This window comes from Quercus robur, chromosome 3, assembly GCF_932294415.1.
Source record: "Quercus robur chromosome 3, dhQueRobu3.1, whole genome shotgun sequence".
NCBI lineage: Eukaryota > Viridiplantae > Streptophyta > Magnoliopsida > Fagales > Fagaceae > Quercus > Quercus robur.
The window spans coordinates 14359010-14377682 of NC_065536.1; the positions used below are offsets into that span (position 1 = coordinate 14359010).

The 18673-nt window shown below is 39.7% G+C and overlaps 4 protein-coding genes across 4 annotated transcripts in view; 2 read left to right on the forward strand and 2 right to left on the reverse strand.

Moving 5' to 3' along the window:
• The window catches only part of LOC126717207 (disease resistance protein RPS2-like), a 97383-nt gene that overhangs the window by 7683 nt on the left and 71027 nt on the right, over window positions 1–18673 (forward strand). The gene's annotated exons all lie outside the window — the stretch shown is intronic.
• Window positions 1740–18673, reverse strand: part of LOC126717206 (protein BONZAI 3-like) — a 106714-nt gene continuing 89780 nt past the window's right edge. The window contains exon 17 of the transcript XR_007652457.1: window positions 1740–1775. The gene's annotated coding sequence lies outside the window, so the exon portion shown is untranslated. The remainder of the gene's footprint in view (window positions 1776–18673) is intronic.
• Window positions 1771–10452, reverse strand: LOC126719293 (protein BONZAI 3-like). Its single transcript, XM_050421863.1, has 16 exons — window positions 10441–10452; window positions 9989–10036; window positions 8585–8733; window positions 8417–8465; window positions 7440–7496; window positions 5762–5941; window positions 5530–5664; window positions 5353–5414; window positions 5131–5227; window positions 4921–5035; window positions 4713–4789; window positions 3946–4083; window positions 3060–3224; window positions 2758–2871; window positions 2528–2624; window positions 1771–1971 (listed from the first exon to the last, which is right to left on the reverse strand). The coding sequence occupies exons 1-16, from the start codon at window positions 10450–10452 to the stop codon at window positions 1841–1843; spliced, it is 1626 nt and encodes a 541-aa protein (XP_050277820.1). The 3' UTR covers window positions 1771–1840.
• On the forward strand, window positions 11897–15202 carry LOC126719294 (uncharacterized). Its single transcript, XM_050421864.1, has one exon. The coding sequence runs from the start codon at window positions 11897–11899 to the stop codon at window positions 15200–15202; it is 3306 nt and encodes a 1101-aa protein (XP_050277821.1).

Consider the following 18673-nt stretch of genomic DNA (forward strand, 5'->3'; position numbering starts at 1 on the left):
TTTGTTTACCTGAAATCAATAGACAGAACCAACTAAGCTTTTAAATATGTAATTAACTAAATAAGGTTCCCTTGTCTCTTGGGCTTTGTTCTACATCCTTGATTTTATGAGTATTATACAATCTGAAAAGTCAAAGTACTTTTTATTTATAAAAGAAATATTAAAAGTGAAACTTTCAAAACAAGGAGAATGTTGTTATTTGATATCCATCTGTAACCCCATTTTGTACGACTTGGCTTTGCTCAAATGATCAAGAGGATCTTCAAGCAGTTAATGTAAGTTCTTTTTTTTCTTTTTCTTTTTTTAATTAAAAAAATTCATGTGCTTTGTTTTCTTTCTTCACTTTGAAATCGTAGGTTTAATTTATTCTTATTTCTCTGCTTTCTTTTCGTTCCTAGTTTAGAAGTAATTGCATGTTAAGATAGTGGAGATGTAGAAATTAGAGTTACAAATGCGTGCACGTAGCCCTCCATTGTGTATGCATCTTGAAGCATTGTGTAGTGTGTACACTGGTCTAGTCTCTACCTAAGCATACGCCTCCGAGAAACCCTAAATTTCTGCTTTCTTTCATTGGTTTTCTTTCAACAAAAGTGATTCACATGTGGTGCTAGTCAAGGTGATGTCTGAGCAACTTTGAAATTGAAAATTTCCAATTAGGGTTTTTATAAATGGAGGCCTAAAATTTGGACACCCACCTCTAAGTGATTGATCTTTGAGCCTGTGGTTTATGTATTTAATCCCATATGTGTGTGTGTGTGTGAATTTTACATGCTTAGAAGGGAACCAACCTAGTGGAACCTTGTTAGAAAATGGCTAAGCAGTACAAGTGGAGGCTAGTCCTTTAAGTTAGGCGTGCATAGTTGCTTAACACATTCCCAAGTTCATATTCTAACTTCAAAAAACTTAAAAGTTTGGTGACTTAACCTCTACATAGGCATTAAAAAAATGGTTCTTAGACCCAACTCAAGTGACGGCTAGCTCCCATCTTTGCCCTAACCATGATCTAGTGACATATTATCATATTTATGTGTAAAAATATTCACATCAAGCAGCACTCAAGAGAGTCATCCCATGGTAGACATTGTGGAATTCACAAAACATTTGAAATCATTCAAAAAAGAATCCTTTACATCCTTTGTAATATGAAAATTGAAGCATTTCTAAAAACATAATAATACAATGTAACAAGGCTTTTTGGAGGAATGTCACTATTCAATGCTCATACAACACAAATATTGAAATACTTTAACCGCAGTACATTATTCCTTTTGCTAATAGCTTCTCAATTAGATATTGATTTAATCCAAAAAAATGTTTGTACACCACACAATGCAATGACATTCCATAAGGATGAGTGAACCTAGATCCTTATTTAGGGCCAAAAATTGCTACACCAAAAATTATCACCTGATCACATACATGTGGGCCCACAACGTGACAACAACACCTTCCTTATGGATGGATGCTACAAATCCTTTTGAGAGGCCTACTCCATGGAACTAGCTCATAGACCAAAAGATACTCTCTCCTTGCAAAAGTAACTTCTTTTTCATTGGTTTGTTTACTTAAAATACAGGTTGAATAAATTTTAAATTCTACCTATAGAAGATAAATTTTTTTTTTTTTTGTGTAAAAAAAAAAACTGTACTTTTTCTTTTAGGATGATATGAAGAAATTCTTTCAGGAATTAAATACAACTTGTTAGCGGTTCAGTCCTAAAAAATTTGTTAATAAAGAGCTCCTTTCAGGTAAGTTAGCTTGTGATTGGTTCAGACCTAAAATTTCTCAGTTGATCAGATCAGAATTAGCATATTTATAAATCTTGTGAACATGGTAACTGTTAGTCAAGCAGAAGTTGAGGGCTTGAGGCTGCATGGAGAGGACTTGGCTTGATATCTCTACAACGCATGTATGTCAAAAACTGTCCAGGTAGCTCTTCCAATAGAGCCTGGACCACATAAATCTGCCCACCTGTACAGAGCACAACTAATTTGTTAGATAAAACACAATGTAGAAGCCTAGGCCAAATAAAGAACAAGTACAACAAGTTGAACAAATAAGGAAATAATCAATTCCAATTGATACAACAGATAATAGACTCAAACAGATGATAAAAAAGTCAAGAGGGAAGATCATTGAAATGGTTTTAAGGTTGTAAGGGAGCCAAGCAATTTTTGTTGAGCAGCTTGCTGAGCACACATTCACACTAGATTAAAATCATGATCTCATTTTCTACCTATAACATGTCTATGGGTACAAACAATCTAGCCAAAGACAGGATCAAAACAACAGTGGCAACAGAAATCAAGCAACGTTTTTGTTAAATACATTCAAACACACCCTTTTGTCCTTTCATCACTCCACCCATCAATTGTTATCTAACTGGCAGAACTAACCAAATGTTCATTCCATTTTTTCTAGAATAATTATCTAACTGGGATAGTTGTGAATGCAGAATTACAGTTAGTGGATTCTATTAGATGTAACCTCAAAAATTTTGTAAAGACAAGTGCCATTATGCACTCACCATGCACTTCTCGCATTGGAACAAACTGCACGATGTCACGTGTAGCCACACGACCTGTAGAGCTCTCTAACCGTCTTCCATTGTCAGCATCAAGAACCTGCCCAAAAATTAAGATACATTACAGTCATTCAAGCGAAAATTCTAAAAGCTAAAATTCCACCATATTTACTGAATAATTAAAATAAAGCGTAAAAGAGTATAAAGGACATCAAATTAGGAAAATATAATACCTCCATTTCTCTAAAATCTGCACCTCCCACTCCGACTATAAGGATAGATAGAGGCAGATCGGATGCCCTGACCAAAGCGTCTTTTGTTTCTTGCAGGTCTGTAATGACTCCATCCTATAAACACGACAATTTTTATTGAGTGATTAATTGAAGAATTGATTTAAAGAGGCATCAAATAAAGACAAAATTATCTTTAGGAGAGCTTTGAGTATAAATCCTGTGTACATAAAGTGTCTCATCTGCTTCAATAAAAGTAGTAACTTATCACAAACAAAATAAATTTAATTCGACATTCTCTTTACCGTAATAATGAGCAAGACAAAGTATTTGTTGCTGTTGTACGAGACGGACTGGCCAGCAATTTGTGCAGCTGTGTTAATCACTGGGCCAAATAAAGTGGGTCCTGCCAGGGCAACATTATGGAGAGCCCTTGCATAAGCAGCCATGATGCCTTCAACTCCTTCAACCTATTAATAAATAAAATAATTTGATTAGTTCATCTATTAAAAAGAAAGAAACTGGATGTTACATAAGAGTATGAAATGCAGTGTTCAGAAATATATGAACTACTTATACTCAACAGTTATTAACTTACAAAGAATGATATGAATCCTATGGTACCATTTACTCGTAATCCTTAACAACAGACATCTAATCTTATAATACAAAACATATAATGTTACAAATTTTATTAGGTGAGATAACTCAATCTATTTAATTTGCATTGTTCTCATGGACTTCTTTTTAAGGGCATCTGAGACTTCTCAAACCTTTTAATGATAAAATTAATGTATTTGGGGATTTTGAATGTATTTTTGTTCGTTGTAAATAGGGTTTAGAACTTTTCATGTTTGGTTGAAAATGTTTGTGATTTAGAGGTAATGGAAGAAGGTAAAACATCAATGGTGACAGAGCCAGGTTACAGATGCTATTCAACAGAATTATAAATAAATAAAAAATTATATTTGAGAAAAAGAAAGGAAATATGAGATAATAACAGTAAGAATAAGAAGACATGAATAAGCATAAATTTCACTTTTATAAAAATTAAAGGGTTTCCAATAAAAATTGCAAGAGGATTACAGAGAAAGAGAGAGATCTATGTGAAAACAGCTAGGCAATATGCCAGCCAGGTCAGATTCTTCAAAGATTAAGCAAACAAAGCATTACAAAGTCAGCTCCTCTCACCTCAAAGGCACCTGTACTTCCATTCAAGTTAAAACAATGTGATATGGTACCATCAATTGTTCTTCCTCCAAAGCCCCAAGCAGGAAAGCGCCTATTGGAATCATAAAACTGAATGACCTCCCCAACCTCCATTATAGCCTGCAAGTTTTCTTAATTAAGTATACAATGACTTCATCAATCAATGAAGATTTATTTTAAGTATATGCAAACAGAAGAACCCTAACAAAAATTTCAAAACAAAGAAACTTTTTTTACACAATCCACAATCTCAGACATGTTCCATGTATGGTTTTTTTTTTTTTTTTTTTAAATTTCTCTAGCATGTTTTGCGTTTAATTGAGAGTAAAAGAACCTGCAACCTTGATATGAAAAACAAGCTGCTTGATCATGTTGAGTCATGACAGACAAAAGATAGCTACTTGATCATATAGACATTGCTATCGACAAATTCAATGTAAAAGTTATTTTTTATTTCCCAGGTTGTTTTTGTGCCCCTCGTTTTGGACCAATTCAATGTAAAAGCTATTTTTTCTTATTCTAGAAGCAATTTCCAAGTTATTTTGTGTCCTTTCTTCTTCTTTTGGCGTGTGTGTTAGGAAAATACAACTCACGAACCCCATACAGGATTAAAACTGTATTGGGGGGGGGGGGGGAAGGATCTGTTGTATCTAATGTTTAGAAAGAAAAAAAACACACACACACACACACACAAGCACCAAAGAAAAGCAACTACCCTATTGAGAGCACCAAAGGATGCACGGTCTTACCCGTTGATAAGGATTCAACCGGCCAAAAGGATCAATGTAGTGTAAAGAATCTGGATTCCGAGGATTTCCATTTGAGGCTAAAGAAAGAGATATTGAATATTCAAAGCATAAATCAGTCATCAGCCAAAACATTTTGAACTAGGAAAAAGAGAACCCAAAAAGTAAAATAAAAAACTATATAACTCCCCTAGAATGGGATATATTTTACCTGTAAAGTCAACAGCAACCATAAAGTTCAGCTCAAATCCACTGGAAATGTAATCCAAAAAACTGTACTGTTGCTTTTCACAAAATTGATCCACAAATAGCTGTCCCTTCAAAACCTATATTGATAAATTAGTAAGCAATGTAAAAATTTAAACATAAAGATTAACATGAAGTATTTTTAAAAAATATAACTGCAAGTATGAATAAGTACCTTCTCATGATCCTGATGAGGAGATGGTAAGGTGAGATTTGCACCACGTCTTTCTATATGAAGTTTTTCCAGGTCTGCCACCGACTTCTGGAGCTTACTGATGAGGTAAATTTTAAAATAAATACCTTCTTCTTTTAGTACCAGAGACTAAATCGTGAAAACTGAAAAGTGAAAATAAACAAAAACTAAAATTAATCTGGACAACAATAAATCTTAGCTTACCCAATAAGCACATGATTGCCACTGCTATTGAAATCAAAGCACTCTATAATTAATGGGTTATCCTGTAGCAAGTGAAATTGCATATGCCATGTGAGTCTTCATTAATTATCGAAATTACAAAACATCCTATAACCATAATCTAATAGGAAACCACAAATCATAAATCGACAAGCATACCTTACTTCCAAACTGCTGTATGCTCAGGCATAGGGGTTTCCAAATTGGATTCAAATTGTCCTTCACCACTTCAGTTTTGCATATTGGAATAAAGCCTCCACTCTCAACAATTCTAGATATTCTTAAGAAAGGATCCTAAAATAAATGAAGAAACTTAAGAAACAAACACAATCAAGAATATGTATGCTTAAGGAACATGAAATTTTAACGTATCTACTTTGTGAATACATACACTTTTAGAGAATAGGTCCTTGTTATCCAAGTGGGAACAATGGACTACCATCTCAACACAACTCCTCGAAGAAACTGTTTCCTCTACATGGATAGTGAGTGCCCCCAAGTTCCTCAAGCTCGTATGCCCATTTTTGTTATTGAGATTTAGGGTTAAACTCCGAGTTTGTTTAGCCACTATCTGCCATGAAAATAGAAAGAGAGAAAATGGAGGAAAAACAAACACCAAAGTTTAGTACATGTTGACCAAATCATTCTAAAAGAATTTAAGCTACTAGTTACATTTGAAACATAATTTTTAGGGGAAATTACACTTTGCCCACTTGTAGTTTGCCCGAAAAACACTTTATCTATTTGTGGTTTAAATATTGGCACCTTACCCACCTGGGGTTAGCTCCGTTTGTTCCCGTTACCCACCTCAATTAAAAATAAGGATAAATACGTCTATCCTCTCAAAACATAAAAACTAAAAAATCAAGAGAAAATAAGATCTAAAAGCTAGGTTTTGTAAAAATTAAAACCTAACTTTTACATCTTTTCATGTATTAACTTTTAGATTTCTATTTTAACACATTAAAAATTGAATTGAACAATTTTTGGAAAAGAGTGTACTCCACAACACTGGATGTTGAGCCATCAGTTTTTGTTCCCACTGAAAGACACCATCAAAAATAGCACTTAATCTTTCATCGGAATCTGCATTCCCAAAGCCCAAGAGCTCAATGTCTTCAGAAAATTGTTGACCACATCCCCTCCAAATAGCCTCGACTGAGTGGACAATTCCTTCTGATGTCTAAATTCGTCCAATGACTGTTGAGAACCAGCTTCTTGTCGTTGTCAGTGTGACTGTGAGTTGGTAACATGTGGAGCTAAGGAGCTACTTCCAATTTTACATCTCTAAAAGGTCAATACTCTAATGCACTTTGAATTGAACAATTTTATACCAAGTGCTACTGTTTCATTCTTTGCTGCCTTGAGTGCCTTCTCTATCTTTCACTCCCCTTATTTTTCCCAGCTTAATAAATTAAATAAAAGTCCTATGTCTAATTTTCTATCACTATTAATACTATAAAATACGCTCTCCCTCTCCAAAACTTTCTTTTAGTACTCCATAAAATTAAGTAATACAATACATTTTTGTTAAAATAAAAGATTTAAAAGTTGATACATGAAAAAAAAATGTAAAAGTTGATACATGAAAAAAAAATGTAAAAGTTAGATTTTAATTTTTACAAAACCTAGTTTTTAGATCTCCTTTTCCCTTGATTTTTTAGTTTTTTATGTTTTGAGAGGAGAGAGATATAAAAGGGTAACAAAAATACAAATTTACCCTTGTTTTTAACTGAGGTGGGTAACAGGAGACAAACAGAGCTAACCTCAGGTGGGTAACATGCCAATTTTTAAATCACAGGTAGGAAAAGTGTTTTTCGGGCAAACCATAGGTGGGTAAAGTATAATTTCCCCTAATTTTTAATTGCATCAGTGGTAATCTAAACTATGATGCACAAAATCTTAAAATAACGTTATACTGAAGTGGCTCTCACATTTGTCTTTCTACCCTTGAAATTTCTAAGAATAAAACACTCAAAATTAACACAAATTTTTACCCAAATTGCACCAGCATGATATATATGCTTTATATAATTTCAATGAGCCCAACTGAACCCAAGGCGATATACCTCAGATAGAACACAAGAAGCCTCTCCAAGAAATTCTTGATCATTCAATTTTAGCGTCTGCAAGGCAACGGAAATAAACTTTTAAAATGAAGACTTCATCATCAACTAAATTTGTTAGATTATTCTAGATGAAATGATAACAAATCAAAAATATAATCCTTATAAGTTACCTTCTTTGCTCACATCTAAATATGGTTTAAATTGTCACAATCTTTCAAAAGTATCAATTAATTCATAATTGATATGGTTAACCAATCAAATTTGGTTTCTTGTCAAAAAAATTTGCATTCCACGCTTTGTACAGTTACCAAAATTACAACCATGGAGTAAAAGATTATTATGAAAATTATAAACATCACCAATATTACATGGAGGGCTTTAGAGTTTAAACTAAATTGCCCCTTACTTTCATTTCTTATTTGTTATATAACTTCTTTCCTGTATCATGGCCAAGTTGACAGAAGCAACAAATCCAGTTTAATAATTTTTGAAAGAGCTAAATGCAACACACTGAAAAAAAAAAAGTTTCATAGTAATTTTCAGCAAGTGATTTACCATACAATTACACCATGCACAGTCACATGTATAGCTACTATCAAAATAATTTTTTCCAGAGATTATTTGAGACATATCACACAATTGGCATCAAACATTTGTTTATAATTGTTCACTAATTACTTTTGTTTCCACTTCAATGTTTTTGACCATGTATTGACAAATTTAGTGTTTAGTATACCTGCAATTTATAGTGTGATCTAGTCAAATCAATACACATTTCACATATTACAAATGTTGATAAGAGTTTTATCTTGCGAAGTGCAATATTCAGAACTTAAAGATTGACAGAAATGCAACAAGAACACTAAGCATGTACACTTTTTTGCGTGTAATTTATTAACAGTGCAAATAATTGAACATAACCTACAAAACATGAATTAAAATAATAAATACTTAAAAGAGCTAAAATTGATATATACCTTCACAGGTACATTATGATATTTTGAATCCACATCATATACATGAAATCTGGCGCCAAGAAAAATAAAGGCAAACACAAGCCATCCAGTTAAATTAGAAAATCACTTATAGTAAAACAAGATTTATCTACACAAAGATAAGCACTTAGAGAAATTTGTAAAGCTTACACCAATGGCTGCACAATCTCGAACTGGAATGCAACTGTAACTTTTTCTATCCATGCAGGATTCAAACTATTCAATACAACCTCAGTGCGACCTAACTCCTCTAGTTTTCCATCTCTTTTCTTTGCGTACATCACAGCCATTGGATCACTCTAAATGAAATAAAGTATATTTTAGCAAAAAACATAGTAAGACAAGCCTGATCAGAACATGCATGCACGTCATACAAGCACATAAACAAACTACTGGGGATTGACAAATTCAAGACCCTCAGATATATGAGAATCTTTATCAGAAACAGCCAACATAACAGTTCAGCTTGCTACATATCCAAGAGTATACAAAGAAGTGCTTGTCTGACATAAACACTACTTATGGCACATGTAATTTTGACATACCCCAGGTATGAACCAAGGACTACAAGACATACCCATAGCACAACTCACCCATTTTTACAAGGTTTGAGAGAGGTGATTGGTAGGCTACCTTATCCCCATTTTTTTGGAGAGGTCGATTCCCTAACTCAAACCCATGAATACTAGTAAGTTTAAATCTGTTATTTAGTGATAGGCAGCTATACCCATCACTATACTCCCACCCTAGCAATAGGCCGATGATTTGTTTTAAAGCATTTTGCATATGTTATTTACTAAGCTTGCATATCCTTACTAGCTTAGTTTGATTGGTAAGCTAAAAATATGAAAGAGAAAATTTCTCACTTTAGTAGGTGAGTTGTTGTCCTTGACTATCAAAAGATGTAACAAGTTTAGCTTGAAACAAGTATGTAATGTGTCTTTCTTTTACTTTTAGGTAATGGGTTATTATTGCTTGTCTCGTTTTATTTTAGAATGCAGTGTGTAATTTTAGTCTTTCATGTATACTATATAAGGCTTGGCATTGATTGCAGGAGTGAAAATGCATGTGAAATAATAAGCAAGAGTAGAAGTGAAGAGTGATGTGGTATGTGTAGCAAAGGATATGTATTGTTTTAATTATCAATAAAACTCCTCTTTCATTGAGAACTCCATTGAGTATTTGTCTGAGTGTGGTGAGACTTATTATGAAGTACTTGATGAGATACTTTCTTCCCAGGTGCAAAATTTATTATTCTAACAAATCTTCCCCAACAAGAAATCTCATTTAGATGATAACTTCCCAAACCGTCACATATTAGAAATTTGAAGGGAAGATGAAAACAAAGAAACTCAAAATTCTTACTAGAACAAAAGGAGGTTGGATAGTGTTTGGATGATATTTTCATTGGCATGTTTCTATTTAAAAATAAGTTGGAATTTTAAGCTAAAACAAACAAAGCCATAGTAAATTACCAAAATATTAGCAAATTGGAAATTTATAGTATACCCTTAATAAACTCTATCAAATGTAGTTATGTATAGAGAGGAATACCTTTGAAGTGATGTCACGGTCAAGCAAGTTAGATGCAGATAGAAATAACTGCAGCATAAAATTGAAACATAAGAATGCATGAATACATAATGAGAAACCAAAAACAGGCAAACCACATAGAATAATATGAAAAGTCATGAAAAAACAAAAGAGCCATTAATGTAGATTGAATAACAATTCCAATGGTAATGCACACAAGACTGATGTCCTATCTTGAGTTAAATTATATATGATAGTATTATTGCTTCGAAGCTTTATAAAATGCCACCCATAAATAGTGAAAGGGTGAACCAATGAACTCCACAATACCCATTTGTTAGAGATGAAAAAAAGGTAGGACAACTCATTTTTTTCAAAAATAGAGGCACTTCAATCACCTAAACCTAAATTAAGATAAAATTTCTTTTGATTGATAAGTTACACATGCACCCAATAGGTCCTAAACCGACAACCTTATCCGCCATCCCATTCTTATGAAAGAAGGAAATGCCATTTGAGCCAAAACTCATTGGACTAAAATGAGATTAATATTTTTACTCTTGTATGTTAAAATGCAAAATAGTTGCTTCACAGAGCTTCTTCAGTGTCCAAGTTTACTAATATTTCATCAATATATAGCTTGATTAGCAATTTGCACCATGAAGGGGCAAAATTTAGCGCAATAGATTTTCACGACATTGGGCCTGACGGATCCGAGCCCATGGGCCGGCGACGGTAGAGTCCAGTGGCCTAGAGCAGTTCCATATTCTTGTCATGCACGTGTGATCTCCAAGGAAACTAGAAACCTAGCGCAAGGAACATTCCGAAAGATACGCACGTTAATCCCCTCTACAAGGAAAAGTCTTGTCAATCACGTTTGGGATTACTCAAGGGGATTCCCATAAGGAAAAGACTTCTAGTCCAAGGAGGAGAAGCCGACTTTCTTCTACTATAAAAGCTTCAATACTCTCGCGAATCAAGGTACGCATAATTTACCCTCTCTAGCACTCTAGAGTTGAGAACAATTCTAACTTGACCGTCGGAGGGTATTTGGTCGACACCACACCGGTGCCCACGGCGAGATCACTTCTTTCTTCTTGCAGGTTGTTAGTTGGAGCGAGCGTGGATAGTGCTGCTCACTGGTGATATTACGGCATCATCAGTTGGCACCGTCTGTGGGGAACGCGAAAAGCTTAAGCCAGATCATCGCCTCCCAGACATAAGAGTTGCATGGTACTCACTCGCTCGATGGCTACCACCAACAACGCTCAAGAAGACGATCCACCGAGATCTACTGCATTAGAAAGGCAGGTCCAGACTCTCATGACAGCAGTAGAGTGACTCACAAAGCAGAACCACGATCTAGAGGAGCAGCTACGACAAAGGGATGTAGGACCTAACCTTCAGGAGCAAAACCAGGAAGGCAACAGTGCCAAGCGAAGGGAGCAGGAGAAACCTGAGGGCAGCAACGCCCCAAGCTGACCAGAGCAGCAAAACGTGAGCCTTCGGACTCTCATGGATTTTGCCCCCCCGCCTATCGTCGCCGAGATGTAGGCGATGAAGGAGCAGATGGAGGTCATGATGAACGCCCTCAAGGGGCGAGTATCTTCTGATCTCGACGATTTAGTGAACAGAACCGACTCACCATTCACCGCGTCCGTCAACACATTCCCCCTGCCACAAAAGTTCCGGATGCCGCAGATCGAAAGTTACGACGGGGTCAAGGATCCACTCGATCATCTAGAGACCTTCAAGACCCTGATGCACCTTCAGGGCGTACCAGACGAGATCATGTGCAGGGCGTTCCCGACCACACTGAAGGGGCCTGCAAGGGTCTGATTCAGTAGATTGACACCAAACTCCATCAATACTTTCAAGGAGTTGAGCGCCCTGTTCACCTCACATTTCATAGGCGGACATCGATACAAAATGTCCACCGCTTGCTTAATGAACATCAAGCAGAGAGAAGATGAGACGCTGCGAGCCTACATAACTCGTTTCAACAAAGAAGCCCTTTCGATTGACGAAGCTGACGATAAAATACTCGTAGCCGCGTTCACTAGCGGGCTACGGAAGGGTAAGTTCTTGTTTTCCTTATACAAGAATGATCCAAAAACCATGACGGACGTTCTCTACAGGGCTACAAAGTACGTGAATGCAGAAGATGAGCTGCTGGCCCGCGAGGAAAGGCCTAGGAAGAGGGAAAGGCAGGAAGACACGAGACAAGACAGGGGGCGAAAGATCGCTAAAACCGGGGATCAACATGATGAAAAGCGCTCCAAACCCCCCACTGGAAGGTTCACCAATTTCACCCCGTTAACCGCCCCGATCGACCAAGTATTGATGCAAATCAAAGATGAAGGATCATTGACCTTCCCTGGAAAGTTGAAGGGAGACTCCAACAAAAGACTGAGAGACAAGTATTGTCGCTTTCACCGGGACCACGGGCACGACACGGCCAACTGTTATGACCTGAAGCAGCAGATTGAGGCCCTAATCAGGAAAGGAAAACTACAAAGGTTCGTCAGCAGGGAAAGAACTGATACACTGGAAGAACAGGCTCCACGAAGGGAGAACGACCGCCCTAGCCCACCCATAGGAGACATACGAATGATTGTAGGGGGTACAGTTGCAGCCGGATCTTCCAAGAAAGCCCGCAAAACCTACCTCAGGATGGTCCATAGTGTCCAACTCACGGGATCCATACCAAAGATGCCGCGAATAGATAATCCCGTCATAAACTTTTCAGAAGATGACGCTCGGAGACTTCACCATCCTCATGACGACGCGCTAGTAGTCAGCCTGCAGATTGGAGATTATAATATGCACCGGGTCCTCGTTGACAACGGCAGTTCAGCAGACATCCTGTATTATCCAGCATTCCAACAGATGAGGATTGACAAGGAACGGTTGTCCCCAACGAACGCCCCACTCGTAGGATTTGGGAGTACGAAGGTCTTCCCTTTGGGCGCGATAACGTTAGCTGTGACGGCGGGTGACTATCCTCAGCAGATCACTAAGGAGATAACGTTTCTCGTAGTCGACTGCTCATCCGCTTACAACGCCATCCTCGGGCGACCCACTCTCAATTCCTGGAAGGCGGTAACCTCAACATACCACCTAATGATCAAATTCTCGACGGAATATGGGGTAGGAGAACTGCGGGGGAACCAAGTAGCAGCACGAGAATGCTATATCGCCATGTTAGAGATGGAAGATCAGCAGCAGACGATGTGCATCGGGAACCAGCGAGCATTAGCAGAGCCGGTTGAAGAACTAGAAGAAGTAAGGCTTGACGACACACGGCCTGAACGAACGACTAAGATTGGCACACTAGCCAGTTGGCCCGTACGCCAGACGATCACAACTTTCCTAAGAAATAACCAAGACGTTTTCGCCTGGAGTCATGAAGACATGCCAGGAATTGACCCATCGGTCATGGTCCACAAGTTGAATGTGTCGAACTCATTCCCTCCAATCCGGCAAAAGAAACGAGTCTTCGCCCAGGAACGGGATAAGGCCATAGCCGAAGAAGTTCGGAAGTTACTGGAGGCAGGTTTCATCCGGGAAGTATATTATCCCGACTGGCTGGCGAATGTCGTTATGGTTAAAAAAGCCAACAGAAGCTGGAGGATGTGCGTAGACTTCACAGACCTCGACAAGGCTTGTCCCAAAGACAGCTACCCGCTCCCACGAATAGATACCCTTGTGGATTCGACTGCAAGACACCAGCTCCTCAGCTTCATGGATGCTTTCTCTGGCTACAACCAGATCAGGATGGATGAATCTGATCAGGAAAAGACCTCTTTCGTCACAAGCCAGGGATTATTCTGCTACAAGGTGATGCCTTTTGGACTCAAAAACGCTGGAGCAACATACCAAAGGCTAATGAACAAGATGTTTGTACATCAGATTGGCAGGAACGTTCAGGTTCATGTTGACGACATGTTGGTTAAAAGCGTGCACGAAGAAGATCACCTAGACGACCTCAGAGAAACATTCAATACGCTTCGATCGTTCAACATGAAGCTGAATCCGAACAAATGTGCATTCAGAGTGACGGCGGGAAAATTCTTGGGTTACATGGTATCCCAAAGAGGAATAGAGGTCAACCCGGAGAAGGTACGGGCGATAATGGAGTTGGAACCACCAAGGACGGTCAAGGAGGTCCAAAGTCTAAATGGAAAGATTGCAGCACTAAACAGGTTCGTCTCAAGGGCGACGGATAGGTGTTTGCCATTCTTCCGCACTCTGAGAAAGTCATTTGAATGGACGGATGAATGCCAAACGGCTTTTAATGACTTAAAGACATATTTTTCGTCTCCACCACTACTCAGTCCGTCCATGCACGGAGAGGAACTCTACCTTTATTTGGCAGTCTCGAGTGCCGCGGTAAGCGCAGCCTTAGTAAGGGAGGAGGACGGGATACAGAAACCCGTCTACTTTACCAGCCGTGCGCTCCGTGGAGCGGAAGAGAGGTACCCTCAAATGGAGAAGTTGACTTTCGCGTTAGTGATCGCTGCGCGAAAACTTAAGCCATACTTCCAGGCGCATACAATCATTGTCTTAACGGACAAGCCGCTGAGAAAAGCCATGAATATCCCAGAAGCAGCAGGAAGGATGGCCTTGTGGGCAATAGAGTTAAGCGAATTTGACATCCAGTATCGCCCGCGGACGGCCATGAAAGGACAGGCAGTGGCCGACTTCATCGCCGAGTTCACACTCGGGGGGGACCAGTTGGTAGAAGAAAAGGAACAGTGGAGCGTCCACACAGACGGATCCTCAAACAGACGAGCCGGAGGAGCCGGAGTAGTGATTAAAACTCCGCAGGGGGACACGATACAGTGCATGATCCGACTGGATTTCCCAACAACCAACAACGAGGCAGAGTATGAAGCCCTGGTTGCGGGGCTAGACCTTGCAAGGGCTGCGGGAGCGAAAAACATAATTGTCCATTGCGATTCACAAGTGGTAACAAGTCAGATCAATGGCGACTACGAATGCAAGAACGATAGAATGAAGAGATATCTGGAAGAAGTGAAGTACCGAATCAACAGCCTCGAAGTCGAATTCATTCAGGTCCCAAGAGAAGAGAACGAATGGGCTGACCAACTAGCAAAAGCTGCATCAGCCGAATTCATGTTGGTTCCCGAACAGGTATTATCATTTGTCCAAATATCTTCACTTATCGATGACGGGGCAAAGATGCAGGTGGTGAACTCTGAAGATAACTAGACCACGCCATTGATCTCCTACCTAAGGGCCGGGGTGTTACCAGAGGAAAAGGGCGCCGCAAGGAAGCTGAAGGTCCAAGCGTCACGGTTCGTGTTGATAAAGGATATCCTATATAAAAGGGGCTTCTGTCGCCCATACCTAAGGTGTTAGTGCCAAGAGGAAGCAGACTATGTGATGAGAGAAGTACATGAGGGTATCTGCGGAAACCACTCAGGCGCACGATCATTGGTACACAAATTGATCTGAGCAGGATACTACTGGCCTACAATGATGAAGGATGCGCAAGCTTATGTCCAATCTTGCGACAAATGCCAGAGGTTCAGCAATTTCATAAGACAGCCATCCGAAGAACTGACACCTATGACGGCACCCTGGCCGTTCGCACAATGGGGGCTTGATATTATGGGCCCATTTCCGACGGCTATCCGGCAGCTGAAATTTTTGGTCGTCGGTATAGACTACTTCACTAAGTGGGTCGAGGCAGAAGCCTTAGCCACCATCACGGAGAAAAACATCTGAAGTTTCGTTTGGAGAAATATCATATGCAGGTACGGGATACCCAGGGTACTGGTCTCTGACAACGGTAAGCAATTCGACAACAGCATGTTCAGAAACTTCTGCACGGAGCTAGGGATCAAGAATCACTACTCGTCACTCGCACACCCCCAGGCAAACGGGCAAGTTGAGGTCACGAACAGGTCCCTGCTCAAAATAATCAAGACCCGTCTTGAAGGGGCAAAGGGTATCTGGCCAGATGAACTACCTAGCGTCCTATGGGCTTACCGGACCACAGCAAGAACACCTACTGGAGAAACACCATTCCGACTCGCATATGGAACCGAAGCTGTCATTCCCGCAGAAGTGGGGCTCACAAGTTACCAGGTGGAGAGCTACGACGAAAATATGAACCAAGAAGGTATGCGCCTCCAGCTTGATCTACTGGACGAAGTCAGAGCGACAGCAGAACAGAGGTTGGCGCGCTATCAGGATCTCATGGCAAAACACTACAACAACAAAATGAGGCATAGGGACTTCCAGGTCGGGGACCTCGTACTACAGAAAGTAATGGCTGCCGCTAGAGATCCTTCACAAGGAAAACTCGGCCCCAACTGGGAAGGACCCTACAGGATCGTGTCATGGCAAAGGAAGGGAACCTACCACCTCGAGACGATGAACGGACAAAAGCTACAGCACCCTTGGAACACGGAGCATCTTCGGAAATACTACCATTAAAGGAAAATATGAAGAACCGGCAATTTCCAAGTTTATTTTTTAGCTACAATTTACTAGTATTTCCTTTTCACTTTTGCTACAATCTTCTCGTACCTTTTTAAGCCCAAGGGGGCAGGTACTTTTTCTACAAACTCATTTTCCTTAAAGAAGAATATTCAGTGACAACTTTTATCACATGGATGTTTATTATGAATGAATATTATACAGGCAACAAAGTCCACAAAGTGGACGGATCACCAAAAACGGTGAAAATACAAGTCCACAAAGTGGACAGATCACTAAGGTGATGAAAAAACTATCCACAAAGTGGACGGATCACTAAGGTGATGAAAAAACTGTCCACAAAGTGGACGGATCACCAAAAACGGTGAAAATACAAGTCCACAAGGCGGACGGATCACTAAGGTGATGAAAAAACTGTCCACAAAGTGGACGGATAACCAAAAACGGTGAAAATACAAGACCACAAGGCGGACAGATCACTAAGGTGATGAAAAAACTGTCCACAAAGTGGACGGATCACTGAAAACGGTGAAAATACAAGTCCACAAAGTGGACGGATCACTAAGGTGATGAAAAAACTGTCCACAAAGTGGACGGATCACCAAAACGGTGAAATTACAAGTCCACAAAGTGGGCAGATCACTAGGTGATGAAAAATTGTCCACAAAGTGGACGGATTACCAAACTAAATTATAAGTCCAAAAATTGACGGATCATACGAAGTATGGAGTTGTCTTATACAAAGTGGACGGATTACCAAAATTGTGAAAAGTTGACGGACCACCCAGATCCTGTCATACTTGTCCTCAAGGAAGACGGATCATCCAAATGGACGGATCAACCAATAACTAAAAATAATAGAACTTCCACAACTGTGGACGGATTGAACGTTGGCTATAAATACACTCGGATAGACGAGTATTTTCTTAAATCTCTCCTTCATAAAGAGGATGGATATTCAAGAAAACTTCAAACAGTGATAGAAAGCATAAAAATAAAGCATAGCATTAATAAACAGATAAAATGCCCAGGGGGCAACTGTTTAATACAAAAAGGACGGATTGTTCTAAAAATAAATTACAAAAAAGACAAGTAATATCAGTCTACTTTTTTGGGGTCAGCAACTTGAGCATCCTTCGACGGGACTGATTCTCCGTCACCCTGAACCACGTCGTCACCAAATAAGTCGTCTGTATTCTCTGAAGCGACGGGCAGAGCAGACGTCTGATCTTGATCATTGACGCTTATCATTGACACGTCCAAGTCAGGGTAGGCTTTTTTAAGCTGACGGAGTGCATCATCGAAGCCTTGGAGGAACGAACCCCCCAGCTCTCTCAACAAAGCGTCGGAGTCCCGGTATTCATGGACAGCATCCTCCTTGGCTTGACAGAGATTTTCCTTCAAGTCCTTTATTTCCTTGTCCTTGGCTTCCAAAGCCTTCCCAGCTTCCTCTGTCCTCTGCTCAAACTCTTTTCTCGACTGCTCTGACAAGTCAAACTTCCTCTCCATTGTAGACTTCCACTTATGAAGTTGACCAAGTTCGTCCTCCGTCTGCTCTGCCTTCGCCCGTACACGTTCCAGAGCCGCCTCACGGTTTAGGCATCGGTCCATTAGGCCCTTCATCATAACCAAGGACTGAAATGAACAAGTTAAAAAGGTGTTAAACAGAAGGCTAAAAAAGAAGCTGACGGACACAAATCGATGGATAGAGTCACCTGAGCAACAGCAAATAGACCCGTCTCCCCTATAGCCTCCGTCGAATGATTGCCCAGGTCCTCATAATCCTCCGAGGAAATTATTGACGAAAGCTTCTCCAAGGAAAATTTGGAGTCATCACGGAGAAGAGGAAGAGGTTTTTCCTCGCTGGTGGACAGGGCCTTCATTAAGCCCTTGCCGGACCTTTGTTTTGCTGGGGTGACGGTCTTCGCACCCTCAGCCATCAAGCCTACAACGGGTTCCAGAGGGACTTTCTGCTGTTTATGTGGGTGGTCCGACTTGGACAGATGCTTCCTTTTCGCTGACGACATCGTCCCCTTAGGAACCACGACCTCGCCCGTCTCCTTTTGCTTGGCGGCTTGTGATCTTATCAATGCCCTCCTCTTTGCGTCGTCCATTTCTGCAATACAGGACGGATGAAGCTACCCACACAAATTGAAAATATATATGAAAAGTAAAAGCTGACGGACTTACGTCTGTGAACTCTTTCGTCGTATTTGATGGCCTCACGGGTAGGTT